This window comes from Lissotriton vulgaris, chromosome 6 (genome assembly GCF_964263255.1).
Source record: "Lissotriton vulgaris chromosome 6, aLisVul1.2, whole genome shotgun sequence".
Lineage (NCBI taxonomy): Eukaryota > Metazoa > Chordata > Amphibia > Caudata > Salamandridae > Lissotriton > Lissotriton vulgaris.
The window spans coordinates 1,223,621,908-1,223,643,686 of record NC_141694.1 but is presented as its reverse complement, the minus strand read 5'-3'; the positions used below and the strand labels follow the sequence as shown (position 1 = coordinate 1,223,643,686).

General features: G+C 42.6%; 1 protein-coding gene across 1 annotated transcript in view; it reads left to right on the top strand.

Annotated features, from left to right (window-relative positions):
* LOC147708651 (uncharacterized) overlaps positions 1–21,779 on the top strand; it is a 211,925-nt gene that overhangs the window by 131,116 nt on the left and 59,030 nt on the right. The window contains exons 10-11 of the mRNA XM_086925377.1: positions 1,972–2,043; positions 3,878–3,967. Of these exons, the coding sequence (XP_086781503.1) occupies positions 1,972–2,043; positions 3,878–3,967 (162 nt within the window). The remainder of the gene's footprint in view (positions 1–1,971; positions 2,044–3,877; positions 3,968–21,779) is intronic.

The following is a 21,779-nucleotide window of genomic DNA, read 5'->3' as shown; positions in this document are numbered from 1 at the left end:
CTAGCTATATGCAAATTAGTCTGTTCCTGTCCCAGTGCATGATGGGAACAGGGCAAACCAAACTACCAAGCCAATTCTTTCACTGGGAAGGAAATAAGCTTCCGGGGACCGGTTTCTGGCATTACAGCCGTCTTCGGCCTGGCTTGCTTGAATCCTGATGGTGCAATGAGCAAGGGACTCACATCTGAGTATACCCTTCCACGCTTATGGTGGACAAAATAATTAAACAACAAGGGGTGGTGATGGACAGAGTTTCTGAATTAAGCAGAATACTCTCACCCAGTCAAGAGATCAGGGCTAGATCCAACACCGTTTTTTAGCTCACTGCACCATCCCAGGTCAGAACCTAGCTATATGCAAATTAGTCTGTTCCTGTCCCAGTGCATGATGGGAACAGTTTGGTCTGCCCTGTTCCCATGATGCACTGGGCCAGGGACAGACTGATTTGCATATAGCCAGGTTCTGAGCTGGGATGGTGTAGTGAGATAAATAACGGTGATGGATCAAGCCCTGATCTTTGGACTGGGTAAGAGTGGTCTGCTTAACTCAGACACTCTGTTCATCACCACCCCCTTTTCTGAATCGCCTGTAAACCTTCACGTGTGACATGAAGTGCTATACAAATCTACTGATTGATTGATGCTGAGAGGCAGAATTGAGTGAATGATTGTTGTTCATGGCAACACATTTGAAGGGAATCCATTTCTAGCTAATTAAAGGAACATAGAAGTAGAGCTTTTTGTGCACCCTGTATGAATGTTGGTTGTTTTTATTCCTTAGTATAATCAGTGAAAGAGAGTTCATAGATATTAAACTTACCAAAAATACATTTTCTATGTGTGGTATCAAATGCTCAAGATTTTCATATTCAGATATTGTTCCAAAGTATGGCCATTTTTTGATTATTATACTTATTAGAATGATCTCTGAAATCGTGAAACTGGCTCAGCTAGTCCAAGGCAGTAGAATGATCACACAAAGTATTCTTATTTACCTGTGTTCCAGGTTCAATGAAGGTCTGGAAGCCAGCAGTTGCAATTGGCTTTTTTGGCCTTCCTATAAGGGTGTTCATAGATGTATTCTCCACATGCTCAGTAGTAAAAGCTCTTAATTGCCTGTTCTTCTTGTCATATCCACTCACATACATGGTAGTCAATTAATGGGTTATGCTCTCAGCAGATGGTATTAACTAATCATAACACACTTTGCAGTTGGCAATAGTGGATAATACCTTACAATCAGCTCTAGATGAGAACTCTCAGGACACTCTTCATCATTAGTGAACACATGCCTATGGGCAGTGAGATCAGAGTGCAATTACAAAAAATAATAAGGATGTATCAGTGTAGTACCAATAAATAGCACAGACTGCATAGGCAGGCTGATGTTTAGGAAAACATCACTTGCACATGTAACGATAATCCTCACCTTTCTCTGCAAAATTATGTAACTTTCATTAATCTTATGAGTTTACGTTTGTTGTTTTGAATTAGTATATTTTACTAAGATTCACCTCTTTTGATTGGCTATGAACTTGTCCACTCCCTTACATCCTAACAAGGTGAACATGCATCCTTGCTGTTATTTCTCTTTAAACATATTTGCGTGTATTATTTGTCTGCCAGAAAAATACTTCATGCAGTCTATTTATACTCATGGAATGTTTATAGGCAAACTAGCCAAATACACTGCTCTGACACATATCTTTAAAGCCTTTAAACCCTTAAGGGTACCATGGCTAAAGATATGACTTTACAGCAAAATAATATTGTCATCTCCTACTTCGCATGATTTACTAGAAACAAAGTTGCTGGCAACAAACTGTGTGTGATCATGGTCCTACTTAAACTTGGGTGCCACTGAAAAGTTTGATGAGAGTCTTTCATTGTAGTCATGGAGGTGGAGTTTGGTGTGGAAAGTGAAAGTTGGCCTTAAAGTATGTTTTGCCTAAAGCAATTTTTACCTTTACAGCAGCCACAGTGGTTCCCGGCAGACACAATAATTAGAGGGAGCCGAAGCCTCCTACCTTATTCTGGCGAAAGGGTAAGACGGGGCACCAAAGGCCACCATGTGTTTAGACATTTCCTTCACCATGTTTTTGAGTATTTCCTTTGCCTCAGAACATTTTATTTTTTGGTTTCTATGAATACGTAGTAAAAAACAGTCATTTCTTGCCACCTGTCCCTCTCTATAACTGGCTAAACAATCTGCTCTATCATACATTGTCTTATCTTACTGCCTCACCCTTCAAAGGATTTTACCCAACAGTGATTACATTATTATGTTCTTTGAGTTTTGACAATAATGTTTCCGAAGGTTTGTTGACTTAAAATGAATGCTGTTTCATCAAGGTTAATAAAGGCTACGAATTTATTCTTTAAATAGATGACTGTTTACAATGTATGTTTCTCAAGACACCGTAGTTTATACAATACTACCATATACACATAGCCGAAATGTATGAGGAAGATTGTATGTGAATCACTGCTGTTTCTTTCTTTTTTGATTCCAACATTACCAGCTGAACTAGCCGTTCAAACTCTAAATATAAAAGACACCAGGATCTTCTGGATAAATTATAAATTCCACGCAAACCTTTGAAACTGTTTATCTCATCACCACCTGAAAGCAAACTTTCTCTTAATGAAGTAGACCCAGACTGATGGCTTGTACAAACTTCAACTGTGCAAAAGTAAATAAGACTTTTCCCGGCATATGTAATGGCAGCACCCATCTTAATGTCATTCACAAGTAGAAGCATGGTGTCCTTTACATATATTTTAAAAAGAAGTCTAGGAGAATTATGATGCCTTTTATGATACAAGATTTGGAATACAACTTTTTCAGAAATATCTGCAGTTAATTCGATACCCTCTGCCAGAGCCACCAAACTCTTTCCTCACTCTTACCATGATCTACTGACTTCATTTTAATCTTTGTACTCCTTAATGATAAGACCAGGACATGGTATTGACAGACCTGAAATGTGTCACAGACTCGATTGGTAGGAAGGTCGAGAATCAAGATTGCATTGTTGAAGCTGAGCACCCAAAGCTGCCATAATAAATGGAACTACTCTGCTAGAGTAACTTTTAATGCATGATCAATATTCCTTGGTACATAAGAAGCCTCCTCCAGCTCTGCTGACTTAGGCCCAGTCACTCAAGGAGCTTGTGGAATCCTGCAAGCTTCACAAGCTGTCGCTGGACTACCAAGGTCTTAGAGGAATGCTAGAGACATCTTAGGGAAAAAAAACCACATGCACACACCATTCAGTGTATATCTAGTCTGTGGACTTTTGAAAACTCTTACATTATCATATTCAGAGGACTTTAGTAACTGTTTTAACTTCACAAATTCTGAATACACATTCAGGCGCAAGAGAACACCTGACATGGGATTCAGTGAGCTTCTGTAGCTCACTACCTCTGACGTTCCCCCGACGCGATGTCGACTCATCAAAATCTGCAAAACTAAAAACGTTTATGTGGACTTCATTATTTCCCAGGGAAGTTTTCAAAAAATGTCTTTTGAACAGAAGGATACACAACTCAAAAGAAAGGGCCATACTGAGTGAATATTTGGCTAGCCGCTGCATCCGCATGTACCAAGGCATAAATAAATATATTTCAAAATATTTCTATATATAAATGTATATATACATATATATGTGTGTATGTGTGTGTGTGTATAACTTGATGATATACACATACTATATATATATTCAAGCATGTTTCTGTTATAAAATGGTAGGAAAATATTATTATTTTGATATCCTCAAATACAAAGTAGTAGGCTGAGAAGGAACGTGAGCCTCATTAGTGTAGGCTGGAGTTGGCCGTAATCTTTGCTGAAGTTATTTTTGGATTCTTTACAGCTTCCTGTATGCCTTTCAAGACACCGCATGGGACAGAGGAATTTTCCATTGATTCTGCGCATCCCACTTCATATTGCTGGAAGAGTATGGGTAAGTGAAAAATTATTTTAATGGAGGAATAGGAGCCAGGTATTTGGGTGTTTCATTTGCCCTCTATTCATGTTCTTTAACAATGGATCCACTATAAATGTTATTTCACACACCCTACTCCCAATCCATAACTAACTTGACCTTCTTCTAAACAAAGCTGTTCCTAGCATTCTCACCAAACAATAATACCTCTAAACCTTAGACTATCTTCACTTGTTGCACTGTCATTAAGCCCACTTCACTATTCCACTATGCCACTTTTCTGGCAAATTCTTTTCCCTTTCCTCTTCGTTCCCCATATGTCTGGATTAGACATCACTCTACTTTTAGCTTCCCCATTTCATTCTCTGGCACTTCCTCCCTCACCTACACACCCTAAAAATAAAGTTTAATTAAATTCAACAGGTATAGATCTTCAGACACATTGGATATTTTTGGGCTCGCTAGTTTTAACCACATCCATATTTCTACATTTACATGCTTTTCATGCAATTTATGAGATTGCATCAGGTAGATAAACTCACCTTCTTAAATGTGGGTGGTGCTAAACACTTTGATGAGGGTTTTTCAAATGGTGTTGTGTGGATAATGGAAGTGGGCTTTGGAGTATTTTTTGCCTCATGCTATTTCTTACCTTTTCAACAGCCACGTTGGCCCACCACAGAGGCAATGATGAGGCTGAACAACAGCTTAATACTTTACACTGGTGAAAGGGTAAGTGACAGATGATTTCAAAGGCACCATGTTTTTTAGTATTGTCTTTGTCCCAGCACATTTTATCTAGTTGGCTTCTAGCAATGGTGGATGGTCTACAAAGCCAATCTCATCCCTTGCACTCTGCCCCCATCCAAAGCAAAACCGTTAATCTCTTCTTTACAGCATCCTAATCATATTGGCCTCTGGGTTTTGAAATGACTGTTTCTTTAAGTTTATCAATGCCAAATTAACTCTGTTTTTGCAAGGATTAATAAAGGCCACCAATTATTCTTTACATATATGAATATTTACAATGCACAATTTGCAAAGCAGTCTATCTCTCATCCTTTCTTTCACTCCTCCAAACTACCCCACACTCCCTTCACATCCCTTTTCTGCACCTACACAGAGTAAACATATTTTTCAAATCACAACCACTTTTCAAGGTTATTGGCTAGATCTGCAGACCGTGTATATCCACATCACCATTTACAAGTGCCTAAGACCTCATCTGACAGTTGGCTCTCTTAAATACATTACAAACAGACTCCAAGTCGTACAGAATGCAGCTGCATGGCTGCTGTTGAATATACCCAGACATCAATCAGCCAGATCCTCCTTGAGGGAGCTTCATTGGCTCCCGGTCCAAGCCAGGATCAAATTTAAGTCCATAAGCTTGGCTCACAGAGCCATGTATGGGAGAGGCCCCACCCTGATACAAAAGTTGGTCTCACATTATTCTCCCCTTCGCCACCTCAGGTCAAGCTCTAACTTTCTCATGAATCCCACCAGCTTCAAGAGAGCCAGGTGGGGTGGAATGCCTTTCGCCCACCTGGTACCTAAACTGTGGAACAGTATGGATCCGAAACTCCGACTGATTTAAAACAAAGCGTCCTTCAAAAAAAGACTCAAAACATGGCTTTTCCCCTAAATTCATGCACAAACAACTGTCTGTACTATCTCACCTCAGCGCTGGGATGCCCAAGGGTAGCTATGCGCTTTCAAAATCCCCTAAACCTAAATCGACTGTTCACAATCCATTACAAAATAAAAGTATTCCCTTTTTGTTTTTTTGTAAATAGTGACAGCACTTTTGACATAACAGGGACACCATATTTTCCAGTCCAGTGGGGAGTGGCAATCCAATTTCAGACTCAAACTCATTGTTTGGTGTTTGCAGAGCATTTGCCCACCCTCCCTTCTTCGTATATGACGTCACCAGAACTCCTCTATAGCCAGTGGACCATATTACAGGTTACCTTTTATGTATTTTCTTATTTTACATACTTACTTTGGGGTAATAAACATGAAAAGATTGATTTCAAACAGACAAATGTTATTGGCAATAGTAAGTAAAATATTGGATCATACCGTTTAGTTGCCTGCAGTGAAATAAAAAGTAATGCTTGATTATGCTGAATATGGAATTTTAGAAAACACATTCTTCTTATACGAGTAAGGGATTGTCCAAGCTGTTGTCTCAAAGGGTCAGCTAGCAATGACATTTATTGGATTTAGAATATTTACCTTTTTCAACTCTCCTCTTAACTTTTTTTGTCCTGTACAGAACTGTACACAGTTTGGCATGGGGGAAATTATCATGCCAAATTTGTTGCAGGGTCCAAGGTCTTGGTGGAATCTAAAAAAGATTTTTCAATGGAGCATTTGCCTAAATTGCTCCATTTTGTAACTACATAATTGTGACTGGATTGTGTGCTATACATGTGTGTGCGTGTATATGAACATATATACATATATTTATATATATATATATATATATATATATATATATATATATATATATATATATTACCTACTGGCTATCGCCAGTAGGTATATATAGTTAGGATTTTTTCCCTATGGGATTTTTGAAAATTCTATGTCTAATAACTTTGGCGTTTGTGGACGGAATCGGCGAAAATTTTCAGGAAAATGGCACATTTTATTTCTGAGCAGCCCTTGAAAATTTGGGGGGGTTTTGTCGAGGGGGGGCCGAGAAAAAAGGGGGGTCCCAAAACGCGTTTTTCCCATGTTAATTTCCATAGGGCGGTTGGACTCACTTTTAGCTCGAACGGCTGAATGGATTTGCACGAAACTTGGCAAAATTGTAGGGACTGTTAGCCCGATGTGCCTTTGCTAGGTCTCAATATATGTGCTCCAGTAGTTTTTGAGAAATTAACGTTCAAAACAAGATATATATCTGTAACAGCGCTCCGGGCAGCGATCCGGTCCGCTTACTTTTCGCGAAACGGAACTTTGCGCGCAGAAAGCTGATTGGCTCTCCGGTGTCTGTCAACATTCTAAACAGTCCGGAGCGGCCGCCATCTTATCTCTCGGTAGGATCGAGAGAGAAGAAGAGGTGAAAAACGAAGGGGGAATTTATTGAAAGGGGGCAAGGTATACCCCTCTTGACCCCCTAGGAATGTTGTTGAGGTTATTAAAGGGTCCCGTGGGGAAAATAAAAAAAAAATGATTTTTCATGGTAGAAGCGCTTCACGGGCCGCGAACTGGGCCGCAAACTGGTAGCGAAACGGGAATTCGCCATTTTGTGCTTCGTTTTAATTGTTTAGAGACAAAAATTATCGCCGCACATCGGCCACAATGCATGAATATCGCTGAAAAGTCAGCGATATTCATGCATTATCCAGCAAATGCTCTTAGCCATGTTATCCACCTTCCATTGGATAACATGGCTAAAAACTGTTCTGTGCGTGAGCTTTTTTTTTTTTTTTTTGCTGCGTGACGTTTGTTAACGTTCGATTCGATGGAAATCAGGAAGTGTTGACCACCATTTTGTCACTGCGAGTAAATATTTTGTTATAAATGAATCCTTATTGAAAAACATTGTCTGCGCCATCTTGCGTTTTTGTCCAATGCCACAATTTTGTCGTGCACGGCAGCCATTTTAGATGCCTTGACCAGGGCCACTCTCTGCACGCCGCCGATCCTCAGCATGGCTCCCCACCCTCGCAAGCATCTCCCCCACGCACTGGTCACCCCCGCTCTTTCTCTCATGCATGGGCCATATACTTCCCCCCCATCTGCGCTGCTCTTCTCTGAGAATCACACCCTGTGCCCGCCCGACACCTCCCTTTCACCCTATTCACTACCGCACCCTCTGACACTCCTCTTCCTCTGTGTCCGATTGTCCAGGCCGGACCTAGGCTATCACCTAGCCCTGCGGATGTAGTTTATGGCCCCAGCTGTAGAGTATCCAGACATGCCAACCCTCCCGATTCAGGCGTGAGACTACTAATTTCAGTGCTAGTCTCCCGCCTCCCGATTCCTGCAAGCAAAAACCCGGGGGCATATTACCAACAACTAGCGATAATTTTTGTCTCTAACTTGTTTAGAGACAAAAATTATCGCCGCACATCGGCGAATTTTATCGCACATAAACCTTGCTATTAGCAAGGTTTATCGCAAATGCGATAAAAAACGGCCGCAATGCATGAATATCGTTGAAAAGTCAGCGATATTCATGCATTATCCAGCAAATGCTCTTAGCCATGTTATCCACTTCCCATTGGATAACATGGCTAAAACTGCTCAGGGCAGGTGTTAGGTTTTGGAGATATTCGCGCTTAGCGCGAATATCTCCAAAAGTTGGTAATAGGAGATAGCGATGGTTAGGGACTGTTTCCAGTCGCTAAAATCTTGGCACGCCCACTTTGCATGTCATTAGTGATAAATATCACTGATATGCAAAGCGGGGCCCAAGATGGTCGCTATCTCCTTTTAGCTGTCACTAACTGGTGTTAGCGACAGCTTGGTAATAGGGAGATAATTTTATCTCTTTTTTTTTTTATTTTAAAGCCAAAAAAGCGGAAATAAACCCCCTTGATAATATGCCCCATGATTTCTCGGGGGTTTCAGCTGACAGGGCTTGGTATTGTGTTACGCGCTAATTCTTCCAGGAAACGTCAGAGGGTCGATGCAGGGGTTCTAGAAGGGGTGATAAACCATTTAGGCCTCATGAACAAGCGCATGGTCTTTTAAAGATTTGTGAAGTACTCGGGGCGGCGGTGTGTGTGTGCCCTCTTTCAGGAGCGGGCGGGGGGGGCACTGCCAGCAACTTGCCAGGCCAGGCAGTGTTCAACACGTGCATCACCCTTTCTCTGCCTGCTATTGCGCTCCATGCTTCGGAAAGGTAAGAAAAAGAACGTGCATTTGAGTTTGAAATGTCCGATCTTGTAGCAGTACACTTGCAAAGCCCACACATGACAATAACCCGATTCAAGGCCCCATTCACCCGATTTTTTAAACATATATAGCACTCCAACAAAGTTAGATTTTAAAACTTTATTAACTTTTAACTATAATGAACGGAACAAAAACTGTAAAAACATTTAAACATTTTTCACCCAAAAAAGCAACAATGGTCAGAAGCAGTTTTTTGTGCGAATAGTCCCAAGGCAGCACAACATGCAGAGTTCTGGACGGCACCCAGGTGATGTCGCCTGGGTGCCGCACTGGTTTTGGGATCCTACAATGCTGCTCCGAAAATTGGCGTGGGGCGTCCCGGGTGGGGCGGGGGGAGGCCTCGTCAGTAGCGGTCTGTTGTGCGAATAGTCCCAAGGCAGCAGAACGCGCTGAGATGTTGATGGCACCCAGGTGATGTCCAGTAAACTGCCGCACTGGTTTTGGTATCCTACAATGCTGCTCCGAAAATTTGCGTGCGGCGGCCCGGGGGGGGGGGGGAGGGGGCATGGGGGAGGCGGCGTGAACGGGCCTCCCCAGGTGGCGGCCATCCAGCTGAGTTGCGCCCGCTCTTGCGGCTACAGCGTCTCGCTCACCATGTTGTTGAGTTGCTCCCACTCTTGCAGTGCAGCGATAGGCGCCTGCCACATGACTCTTAAAATGGCGGACGGCTCTTCGGTTTTGGGCCTGGTCCACTGAAATGGCCCTGGGACACCTTGGAACTCGGACGCTTGCCTGCTAGGGCTTGGGCTCCATTCTCGAAAAGCGTCCCCTCAGCCGTGAAGATTCTACAAAATTCTTGGGGGCCCCCGACTCCCGCAGGCTTCCGGTGGGGAGCGGCTGCCATGATTGCTCGCGGAATGACCACGACGGAGCCACGAGATGGTGGTGCTCTCATGCTGACGCCAGCTTCAGTCTGAATGATCCAGAAACAAGGTGGGGCTTTCATCGTTTGGGAAAAAAAAATGTTCTAAACCAATGAAAAGTGTTATTTTTAGGTCATATGACCAAGCCTTCCATCTTTAGGAAACCAAAAGTAAAATGATCCAATGAAAAGTTTTATAAACAAGTCACATGACCTGTTATGCGGCATAGGGCTACCTAAAGCGTAGAAAATCCGTTGGCACGTGAGGCGGCGTCAGTAGCGGACCGATGTGCGAATAGGCCGAAGGCAGCACAACGCGTCGAGATCCGGATGGCACCGAGGTGGTGTCCAGCAAATTGCCGCACTGGTGTGGCCATCCTACAATGCTGCGCCGAAAGACGGCGTGTCCAGCTGAGTTGCGGTCACTCTTGCGGTACAGTGACTCGAACGCGCCGAGATCCGGATGGCACCGAGGTGGTGTCCAGCAAATTGCCGCACTGGTGTGGCCATCCTACAATGCTGCGCCGAAAGACGGCGTGTCCAGCTGAGTTCCGGTCACTCTTGCGGTACAGTGAGTCGAACGCGCCGAGATCCGGATGGCACCGAGGTTGTGTCCAGCAAGTTGCCGCACTGGTGTGGCCATCCTACAATGCTGTGCCGAAAGTCGGCGTGGGGTGCCCCGTTGGCTTATGAGGTGATGTCAGTAGTGGACCGATGTGTGAATAGGTCGGAACCAGCACAAGGTGCCAAGATCCGAATGGCAAGTCCTGGATGTTGAGTGCCATAGTTGAGAGTTCTGAGCAGTGCTTGTAAGACTATCTGAAGCTTATTTGCACCTGCTGCAGCTTCACTGTTGCCCAAGGTGGTGTCCAGCAAATTGCTGCACTGGTGTGGCCATCCTACAATGCTGCGCCGAAAGACGGCGTGTTCAGCTGAGTTCCGGTCACTCTTGCGGTACAGTGACTCGAACGCGCCGAGATCCGGATGGCACCGAGGTGGTGTCCAGCAAGTTGGCGCACTGGTATGGCCATCCTACAATGCTGCGCCGAAAGACGGCGTGACCAGCTGAGTTCCGGTCACTCTTGCGGTACAGTGACTCGAACGCTCCGAGATCCGGATGGCACCGAGGTGGTGTCCAGCAAGTTGCCGCACTGGTGTGGCCATCCTACAATGCTGCGCCGAAAGTCAGTGTGGGGTGCCCGTTGGCTTATGAGGTGATGTCAGTAGTGGACCGATGTGTGAATAGGTCGGAACCAGCACAAGGCGCCCTGCACTGTTGAGCTTTTTTCAATGCCTGTTTTTTGTTATTTCCCCTCCATCAAAAACAAAAAAAAAATATAAAACTGTGCAAAAATACAAAAAAAAGTTCAGAAAAGCAGTGCTTGTAAGACTGTCTGAAGCTCTTTTGCACCTGCTGCAGCTTCACTATTGCCCTGGTGTGGACAAAGATCGCCCATGACTTAGGCTGATTGAGAGTTTGTAGAAAAATGGCTTCAGATTTTCCACATATTACTCTTCAACATTCTTCCTAAATGTAACAATGTGAGACTCACTAGGAGAACGGCTGTTTATCTTTCCTTTCAAAATGCTGCCAACAATATTTTCTGAATGGAAGACACCATCTTGTAGCATAAAGGGCCGAAAGGGGTTCTGGTCTGGCCGATTGTTGGTGGAGACATTTTGACTATATCTTGGACCTGCCCGGCCTCGCCCAAAATGGCGCCGGTATAAATGGGACTCGTAACTCCTTGCCCGCAAATGTATATCTAGAAAATTTTATTGTAAGTGGCCCTGTCTTATTTTAATTACAAAATGTACGTCCACCGATTCCGCAACTGTTAGACACCTTAGTTCTTGCAACCTAATGGCCCGCTCGTTACGTTCCTCTACAGTGTAAATGTCTCCTCATCATATACGATTTCAGTTTGCTCCGTGGCCGGCCCAGGTGGTTATAGGCCCGTATTTGTATACTGACATTTTCACAATAAAGGTTTTTAAAACAAAACACGGTAGTAGTATTTACATTGGTAAAGTTTTTACTTTTAGTCACTGTTTTCGAATCAGTAAAAGGCAAGTGAAATAAAGCAGTCCAATTACATGACGGATAAAAGGTATAATATGTAGGAACGTATTAAAGATAAATGGTCAAGGGCAGTTGTGTTTTCCACTCCTGCAACATAAAGTGATCGATAAGAATCTGATAATCAGGCGTATCGGCGACTAAGACAGCAGGCCGAGTCTCTTTTACTCAACGGCTCCGTCATGGAACGAAGAAACGCCCTTTTTCTCGAAAAAGGAATATATTTTACTTGCAGGACAGTTGTAAATTTTCCGGGAAAGTACATTAGCCTGGAATATTATAACATATATGTTTTAAAAAAAATAATGTTCGAAAACAATAAAAAGCGTAATTTTTAGGTCATATGACCAAGCTTTTCATCATTAAAATAACAAAAGTAAAATGAACCAATGAAAAGTTTTATTAACAAGTCACATGACCTGTTATGCTTACGTTACGCGCTGCGCGCCGCGCCCCGGATCACTTCCGGGTGCGCTAACGCGGCGTGTCATATAACGCATTACGCGACAACGTAGGTCAAGAATATAGTCAAAATGTCTCCACCAACCAGCGTTCGGAACACAACCCCTTTCAGCAGTCCAAAAAGTTCTGTTAAATGACAACAGAGGGGACAGGCAACAAGAACCATCAGTCAAAGAGGGGAGGGCAAGTTCTTCTCTTCCGGGTCATAATGGGGCGCTACCGGAACTGATCGAATTGGTAGTCTACAGTGTTTCTGGATGTTTCAGACTAAAGCTGGCGTCAGCATGAGAGCACTACCATCTCGTAGCTCCGTCGTGGCCATTCCACGAGCAGAACTGGCAGCCGCTCCCCACCAGAAGCCTGCGGGAGTCGGGGGCCCCCAAGACTTTTGTAGAATCTTCACGGCTGAGGGGACGCTTTCGAGAATGGGACCCAAGCCCTATCAGGGAAGCGTCCGAGTTACAAGGTGTCCCAGGGCCATTTTAGTGGACCAGGCCCAAAACCGAAGAGCCGGCCGCCATTTTGAGAGTCCTGTGGCAGCCGCCTATCGCTGCACCGCAAGAGCGGGAGCAACTTAACTACATGGTGAGCGAGACGCTGTAGTCGCAAGAGCGGGCGGTAAACAGCTGAATGGCGGAAGAGGCACAGTGTAGCAAAAGCGGGCGGAATGGCAACTAAAACGGTAAAGGGGCGCCCCACTACAGCGTGTCTTCAGGTCAAACGGATTGTGGGACAAAGTCCAGAATAGAAGAGTCATCAAAAGGCAAAAAGTTCCGCCGGACCCCGGGAGCCGGCCGCCTATGTCGGGGGGGATCTCAGGCTACACCAGTGCTATAAGACTTGGGGAGGGGGTCGGAGCCAAGCGTCTTCTCCGAGTCCGTGCCATCACACCGCCCCTCGGGGGCCTCCGTCAAGCGGTTTAGGGAGGTACCATATAACATTGTTTTCAAATGCAGTCAGGTCCACAAACGACCCTCACTTACTTTGAGAATAGTGAAGCTGCAGTAGGTGGAAATAAGCTTCAGACAGTCTTACAAGCACTGCTTTTGTAAACATTTTTTGATTTTTTTGTATTTTTGCACAGTTTTATATATTTTTTTTGTTTTTGATGGAGGGGAAACAACAAAGCACAGGCATTGAAAAAGGCTCAAACTCAGAACTCTGAACTATGGCACCCAACATCCAGGACTTTCCATCCGGATCTTGGCGCCTTGTGCTGCTTCCGACCTATTCACACATCGGTCCACTACTGACATCATCTTATAAACCAACGTTATGTAAATAGTTATTTAATAAAATGTTTTACCCTGTTTCTTTGCTGGTGTGTTGTCTATATTTTTAATATTTGCATAGGGTTTGTCGTTATTTTGGGCGGGGTGGGTGACGGAGCCGAGCTGTCTTGCAGCCCTCATGGTGTGAAGCTCAGTTCATCTCACTATTTTCGTATTTCTCATGAAGGGTTGTTTATAATATTTCTATTTTAGCGAGGTCAAAAAGAGATCCAATTAGTGGCCCACTGATTTTGCTCGATTACTTTTATTTTTTTACACGATTTTTCACGATCTGCAAAGACTAAACAGAGTATTGCGACTTTGTGCTTGTTTGTAAATAGAGAATGAACCAAAGAGAATCAATTGTAAAACAGTAAATGCTTGGATAATAATCAATCAAATGGAGAGACAAGCAGGCAGGACGGATTACAACGGGGGTAAAGGCCTGCGTTAACTACTCTTCACTATCTGCAAAGAGAGAATACTACTAAGAGAAAAGAGGGGAGGGGGGCAGCGTTCAAAGCACATCAGCGTGCATAAATACGAAAATGTTTTTATCTATCACGTACTTGACATTTTAAAGCTTTTCATATTTGCTATTAAAAAACCAATGAAATTCACAGAAAAAACCATAGGTTATAGTGGATATATAGTTAGGAATTTGCATTTACAAAACCTTGAAAATTCAATGAAAAAACCATTGGTTTTAGGCCATATATAGTTAGGGATTTGCATTTACAAAACCTTATTTTACTCGCATAAAACCATTGAAATTCCATATATAGTTATAAGCGCTAACTATATATCGCGCACCCGCAATCCACTGCTGATGATGTCACATATTACATCATTCATGACATGGTTAGTGACATCACTGATGACATCACTGATGACATCTCAAATGACATCACTGATGACATCACTGAAAACATCTCATTTGACATGACTGATAACATCACTGATGATATCATTCATGTGATAATACCATGAACCTCTTCAGACTCTAATATAACCTTAGATACAATCAGTGTAAACAGACAGTCACAGACTGTCACTCATCCATGGAGTTACTCACACCCCTAGTCAGTTATGCCAAAAATCAATCACACCTCCATTTTCTCAACTATACAGTTATACACACCTTACTTATTCAAACATATACTAACACATATTTACTTTACTCTCTTATACAATCTCTGATACATGTTCACAATGATCCATACAGCCACTCACACATTCACTGGCTCTTATACACAGTTATTTATAGATGTCAACTCTCACATGTACTGTGTTTTACATATGTACTTAATTTGACATGTAGCACTGAGATATCCATTCACTCACTAATACACTCATGCACAGTCAACCGCCCATACAGCTGTTTGCACATGCACTTTTGAATCTATACATATAGTGAATCAACTACTCACACATCTATGTACAGAGTCACACACCTTCCAGCCACCCATACACACACACTCAGTTTCCCATACAAATACTTGGACAACCAATCAATAACCCATACAGTTACTCATATAGCTACTGATCAACATATGCAGCAGTTTGTAGAACAACAGATATAATGATGCACAAATTAAAACAGTTTAGTCACTAACCCATGCACTCAGTGAGACACATTTAATCACTCACTCAATCAGTCAGTCATGCACCTAGTAAATCCTTCATCCAGACACTTATATATCCACTCATTCTTCAATATGTAAAACATATTTTAACTTTACAGAACCATACAGTCACTGGATGTTGTAATCAGTGATGTCATTTGAGATGTCATCAGTGATGTCATCAGTGATGTCACTAACCATGTCATGAATGATGTAATATGTGACATCATCAGCAGTGGATTGCGGGTGCCCGATATATAGTTAGCGCTTATAACTATATATGGAATTTCAATGGTTTTATGCGAGTAAAATAAGGTTTTGTAAATGCAAATCCCTAACTATATATGGCCTAAAACCAATGGTTTTTTCATTGAATTTTCAAGGTTTTGTAAATGCAAATTCCTAATTATATATCCACTATAACCTATGGTTTTTTCTGTGAATATATACATACATATATATATATATATATATATATATATATATATATATATATATATATATATATATATATATATATATATATATATAGAGAGAGAGATAGAGATTGCGATAAATGTTTGAGATACATTTGGATATATCTTGAGCGAGCGAGTGATAGGCTGTAGTTTTCTCCAGACATTTGTGCATATTCAAACAACAAGAAATGAAAAAAACGCCTTTTCTAGACAAATCACATTACAGGTAAAAACAATTCAGTTTTCTAACGTCCTGTGATTATCTTTCCACCTATCTGAGAGTTGGGTCTGTAGACTGATCTGAGAGGAGAGGGGTTGTAATAATGTTTAGTGCAGTCAGCTTCTGAAGTCTTTTTGCCTGATGCCTTTTTTTTTATATGTTTCCCAGCTACCCATTTGGCCTACCACAGGTGTAATGGCACATTGGAGCACCCAAAAGGTTACGCCCCTTCATCATAATGCTGGAAGAGAAATGGTAGGTGATAAGGGATGCTAGTAAGTGAGTTCGAACCTTGTATTGAATGTTTCCCTTGTCTTTCCATGCTAGCAATGTCGAAATGGTCTCTAGTGTAGTTATTCAGCATGACACCAAAGATTGCCCTATTCCTTGTCTTTCTAATAATGCCTTGACCAAGAGTCACTCATTGCTCTTCATGCTCACTTATCTTAGGGCGAGAAAGCAAAAGACACACAATTGATGGACAGAGTGCAGAACAAATCAAAACACTCACCCCCAGTCAAGAGATCTGGGTTAAATCCATCATTCTTTTGCTCACCATTCCACCCCAGTTTAAACCTGGCCATATGCAAATCAGTCTTGACCATGTGCCTCATGGGAACAGTCCACCCCGAACTGCCAAGCCAGGTCCTCACTGGACCAGAAACAAGCATCCTAGGACCGGTTTCGGGTTTTCCCCCTCTTCAGCCAGGATAGCTTGATTCCAATGGCACAGTGAGCCCAGGACGCACATCTGGGCATACCTGGTGCACTTTGGATGAGAAAGCAAAAGACACACAATTGATAGACAGAATGCAGAACAAATCAAAACATTCAGCCCCAGTCAAGAGAACTGGGTTAAATCCATCATTCTTTTGCTCACCATGCCATCCCAGTTTAGACCTGGCCGTATGCAAATCAGTCTTAACCCTGTGCCTCATTGGAACAGTCCAGCCCGAACTGCCAAGCCAGGTCCTCTCTGGCCCGGAAATAAGCATCCTAGGACCGGTTTCGGGTTTCACCCGTCTTCAGCCAGGATAGCTTGATTCCAGTGGCACAGTGAGCCCAGGACACATGTCTGGGCATACCTGGGGTAAAAAGGACGAGAAAGCAAAAGACACATAATTGATAGATGGACTGCAGAACAAATCAAAACATTCACCCCCAGTCAAGAGATCTGGGTTAAATCCATCATTCTTTTGCACACCATGCCAACCCAGTTTATAGCTGGCCATATGCAAATCAGTCTTGACCCTGTGCCTCATGGGAACAGTCCAGCCCGAACTGCCAAGCCAGGTCCTCCCTGGACCGGAAACAAGCATCCTAGGACTGGTTTAGGGGTTTCACCCCTCTTCAGCCAGGGTAGCTTGATTCCAGTGGCACAGTGAGCCCAGGACTCACATCTGGGCATACCTGGCGCACTTTGGGTGAGAAAGCAAAATACACATAATTGATAGACGGAATGCAGAACAAATCAAAACATTCACCCCCAGTCAAGAGATCTGGGTTAAATCCATCATTCTTTTGCACACCGTGCCAACCCAGTTTATAGCTGGCTAAATGCAAATCAGTCTTGACCCTGTGCCTCATGGGAACAGTCCAGCCCGAACTGCCAAGCCAGGTCCTCCCTGGACCGGAAACAAGCATCCTAGGACTGGTTTAGGGGTTTCACCCCTCTTCAGACAGGGTAGCTTGATTCCAGTGGCACAGTGAGCCCAGGACTCACGTCCGGGCATACCTGAAGCACTTTGGGTGAGAAAGTAAAAGACACACAATTGATGGATGGAATGCAGAACAAATCAAAACATTCCCCCCAGTCAAGAGATCTGGGTTAAATCCAACATTCTTTTGTTCACTATGCCACCCCAGTTTAGACCTGGCCATTTGCAAATTAGTCTTGACCCTGTGCCTGAATTGGCATGGTGAGTACAAATCCTATGGATTTAGGTCCTGATCTCTGTACTTGGGTGAATGTATGACATTATTCTGTGTTCTGTCCATCAATTGTTCTTTTTGCATTTGTCCCCCCGAGTGGGACAGGTATGCTCAGACGTGAGGCCCTTGCTCTACATGCCTCTGCAGTCAAGCTATCCTGGGTGATGAGGGCTGAAATCCCGAAACCGGTCGTAGGTTGCTTGTTCCCAGTCCAGTGTGAACCAAGCCTGGCAGTTCAGGCTGGACGGTTCCCATTGGGCACAGGGTCAGGACAGATTTGCATATGGCTGGGTCCAAACTGGAATGGCATGGTGAGCAAAAAAACAACAAATTTAGGCCCAGATGTCTGTACTGGCCTGAATGTATGACATTGTTCTGCATTCTGTCCATCAATTGTTCTTTTTGCATTTGTCACGGGTCGGGTATGCTCAGACCTGAGTCCCGTGCTCTCCGTGCCCTTGGAGTCAAGCTATCCTGGCTGAAAACCCAAAACTGGTCATAGGATGCTTGTTTCCAGTCCAGGGAGGACCTGGGCTGGCAATTCGGGCTGGCCTGTTCCCATTGGGCACAAGGTGCATGACTGATTTGCATATGGCTGGGTCCAAACGGGAATGGCATGGTGAGCAAAAAAACGATGGATTCAGGCCCAGATCTCTGTACTGGGGTTAATGTATGACATTGTTCTGCATTCTGTCCATCAATTGTTCTTTTTGCACTTATCTTGGTACACATTTTTCAAACAACATTTTTTCAGTTACCTTGCAATACTTTTACCTGAAACATAACATTTGGCTTGATTGCTTAATTTTTCAACAAAGTCGATATTTTCATATCACCTGCAGCACTGCCCCACCCAATAGAAATTTCTGTTAAATTCGATAAGCTTCTAAGAATTCTGTTTGGCCTTGAACTTTATGTTGGCCGTTTTAAACGTACCTGTCCCTAGTGACACCACATATAAGGGGACAAATGGAATGCCTTGTTTGTCCTGGTAATATCCATACCCTCTAGGATACTCTTACCACATGGCAATTCCTGGAAAGTCCTACTCCTACCTTTAACCTCTACATAATAGACATCATAACAAATATAAAATAGACATTTTTCAGAACATACTAAAGAACATGTTTAGCCAATCCCTCTCAGTCACATTCTAGTTCCATTTTCTATGGCAGACCCATCAGACCATGGCACTTCTCAATATGTCAAGAATATCCAGCATTCTCTAAGACTATTGTTATGCTAGAGATTTGCACCATCACGGATGCCCAAGAATTTCCAAGATTCATTGTCCCAGGGCCGTTATAGTACTAGGGGATAGACCACTACAAGTTGCAAAGAAATATTGCCATTATGGTAGGGCCAGTATTTTACCATGGGTGGGCAATGTGAATCCTCTAATGAAAGTAACTGGTAGCCAAGAATCATCAACACCAGTGCCTCCGACACATTGATTTTTTTCCCCATGCAATACATACTAGCTGTAGGAACACTTTTTTAACCAATTTATGTTCAGGGAGCATGTTTCTTTCATCTCCCTAAAAAGAGCCCCAAAAAAGGCAAATGTAAATAAGCAGGATTAATCTGCACAAAAAAAAATCATACACAAGCATGCACACTCACACACATGCACACATTAAAGTAGAATGAAACCCAGAAGGAAAACAAGTAGAAAACATATAACTCCTGATTTCTTTTTAACTAAAAAGCCATACTTATTTTCCAGTTGTGGGCATCTTTCTCCACCGATGTAGCATCGCCCTACAGACATAGAAAGTACAATGGTCTTTTGAAGGCTTTTGAACTGTTCAGCACCACATTTGGTTTGCTCAAATCTATTCTGTAGATTAGGGTCTTGTAGAAGGTTGACATAAATCGGTCGGCTAAACTATGAAGAAATAAGCAAGAGCCTTCATTCCCTACAGCATTCCTTTCATCTTCCTGAATGATTGGTGGCATGTACCAAAATACTTGAATCTAACTCTGTGGATTGGTGGATCTCATGGGTCAAAATAAAGATTCGACCAGGGGTAATAACAGATCACTTTCTCCATAGACTTAATGGTCTATTTGAACTGCCTTCAATGGCTTCTCCATCTAATGCATACTGAATGCTCCATTAAGAATCCTTAAGGATAGCAGTAATTGTGCTAGGAGTTCTGATACATGCCAGTGTGTACGGAGAAGAAGGAACCTCCGAATGTTGCAGAACTGAAGATATAGCTGCAAAGTGATAACCTTGTGCTCTCTGCATATTTTGCAACTTGTAGCTTCAGTAACATCTCCCTTGAAGGTACTGCTATGAAGTACAAAGGCCAACATACTCTTCTAATGTTCAGATCTATTCAAAGTGAGTGAATCTTTAAAGATTACTGATTCCAATAGCATTCCAGGTAAATGCTATTTCATCCTCCATTCCACATGATGTCATAAAGACTATTTTGATGATTATGTAGCCATTACTTACTTAAGCTTAGTGATTTGGGAAGTGTGGCCTAGTGATATGAGAGGGTCATTTGTGGAGGGCAGAGATGTCGGTTACTGAAGGTGGGCCTTGTACTGGGTTGTGCCTGGCTCTCTTTTTGTGTATTTACGGCTATCAGTCTGGCCATTCCGAGACAGAATTACACAGTGGAGCAGCTCTATGATGTTCAGTGTCGTACTGGACAATGATGAGGGAGACTGCGTAAGTAAGAGGGGATGTCAGTGAGGGGAATTATTTATACAATTTTGTGTTTCCTTTATCCTCCATTGATGTATTTCTGTTACTTTATTTGTGTGAGACACATTTAAAGCTGAAATCTGAAGGAAAATCGAACAATTTAGATTATGCAATTCAGGATGCTGAGCTCTGCTATGATGAAATATCTTCAAGCTAAACCTTCACAAAGTAACTGCTGCCACAACAATTTAGAGATACGCAGAAATAATGAGATCCTTTGATGAACGAAAAGTCCTGTAGCAGGATAGCAATTCACATCTTTGCTATGTGCATGCAGAAGAGTGGCAAGATCCTTGCTCTTTATAAATTAAACCCAAGCATGCATTGACAATTTTAACTCAAAATAAATATATAAGATTCTCTCATGAAAAAATGTATCCTGTAAGCCGGGCAAAGAGCCCGAGCATGACCAGTCTACAGAGCTTCTTATTTGAGCAGCACATCTGTATTCAGTCTGATTACTGGAGATTCCAAATCAGTTGTGAATAAAGAGACTCTGATTAACTATGAATTGCAACTGATCGATCGTAAACAAAAGCAATATATTTAAATTTTATTCTCTAAACTACTTCAACATGATTAGATTTAAATTTATTCAGATGATCTGTCATAACTGGCAGGCTATAAGGAGTAATTTCAACTTTCCATTTTTCTCTAAAAATACAATATGAACCAATGATAATCTTCCAACACATGTGCCATGAATGTCCATTTTAGCATTTCATTTTATGTAAGTCAGGGTGTGTTTTGTACTGAATTTCAAAATGGATTACTATGCTACTTTCATTCCTCGACCACTAGATACTGACATTTTTTCAAATAGATGAGGGATTCATTATCTTCCTTCTATAACAAATGATGTCAAAACTAATGGCTAACTGGGTGTCACTAACTTTGAAGTTTCCAATACTGACCGTCAAAATATTGGCATGAACTGATCTGCACTAATGACAACAAAGCTCACCAACTTATATCTTCAATGTCAAATTCCCTATGCTGGAGATGCTTACATTTATTTATATCCCAATTTGTCAGGATGGACAAAAGAGTGAAGAAACCAAGACCTGTGATCAGGTATAACCCCAGGGTTAAAGGAGATACCAAGGGGCTTATTAAAAGTCTGGCGGTCCATGGACCGCCAGACTCGCAGGGATGCAGTGGTCTTCCGAGCGCCCTGTTACAATTATAGTGGTCAGACCGCCAATGGCCTCCAGCAGCAGCCAGGGAACCGCTGTTCCATGGCAGTGCTGCGATGGTCTTGAAGCCACAATATGCCTAAAG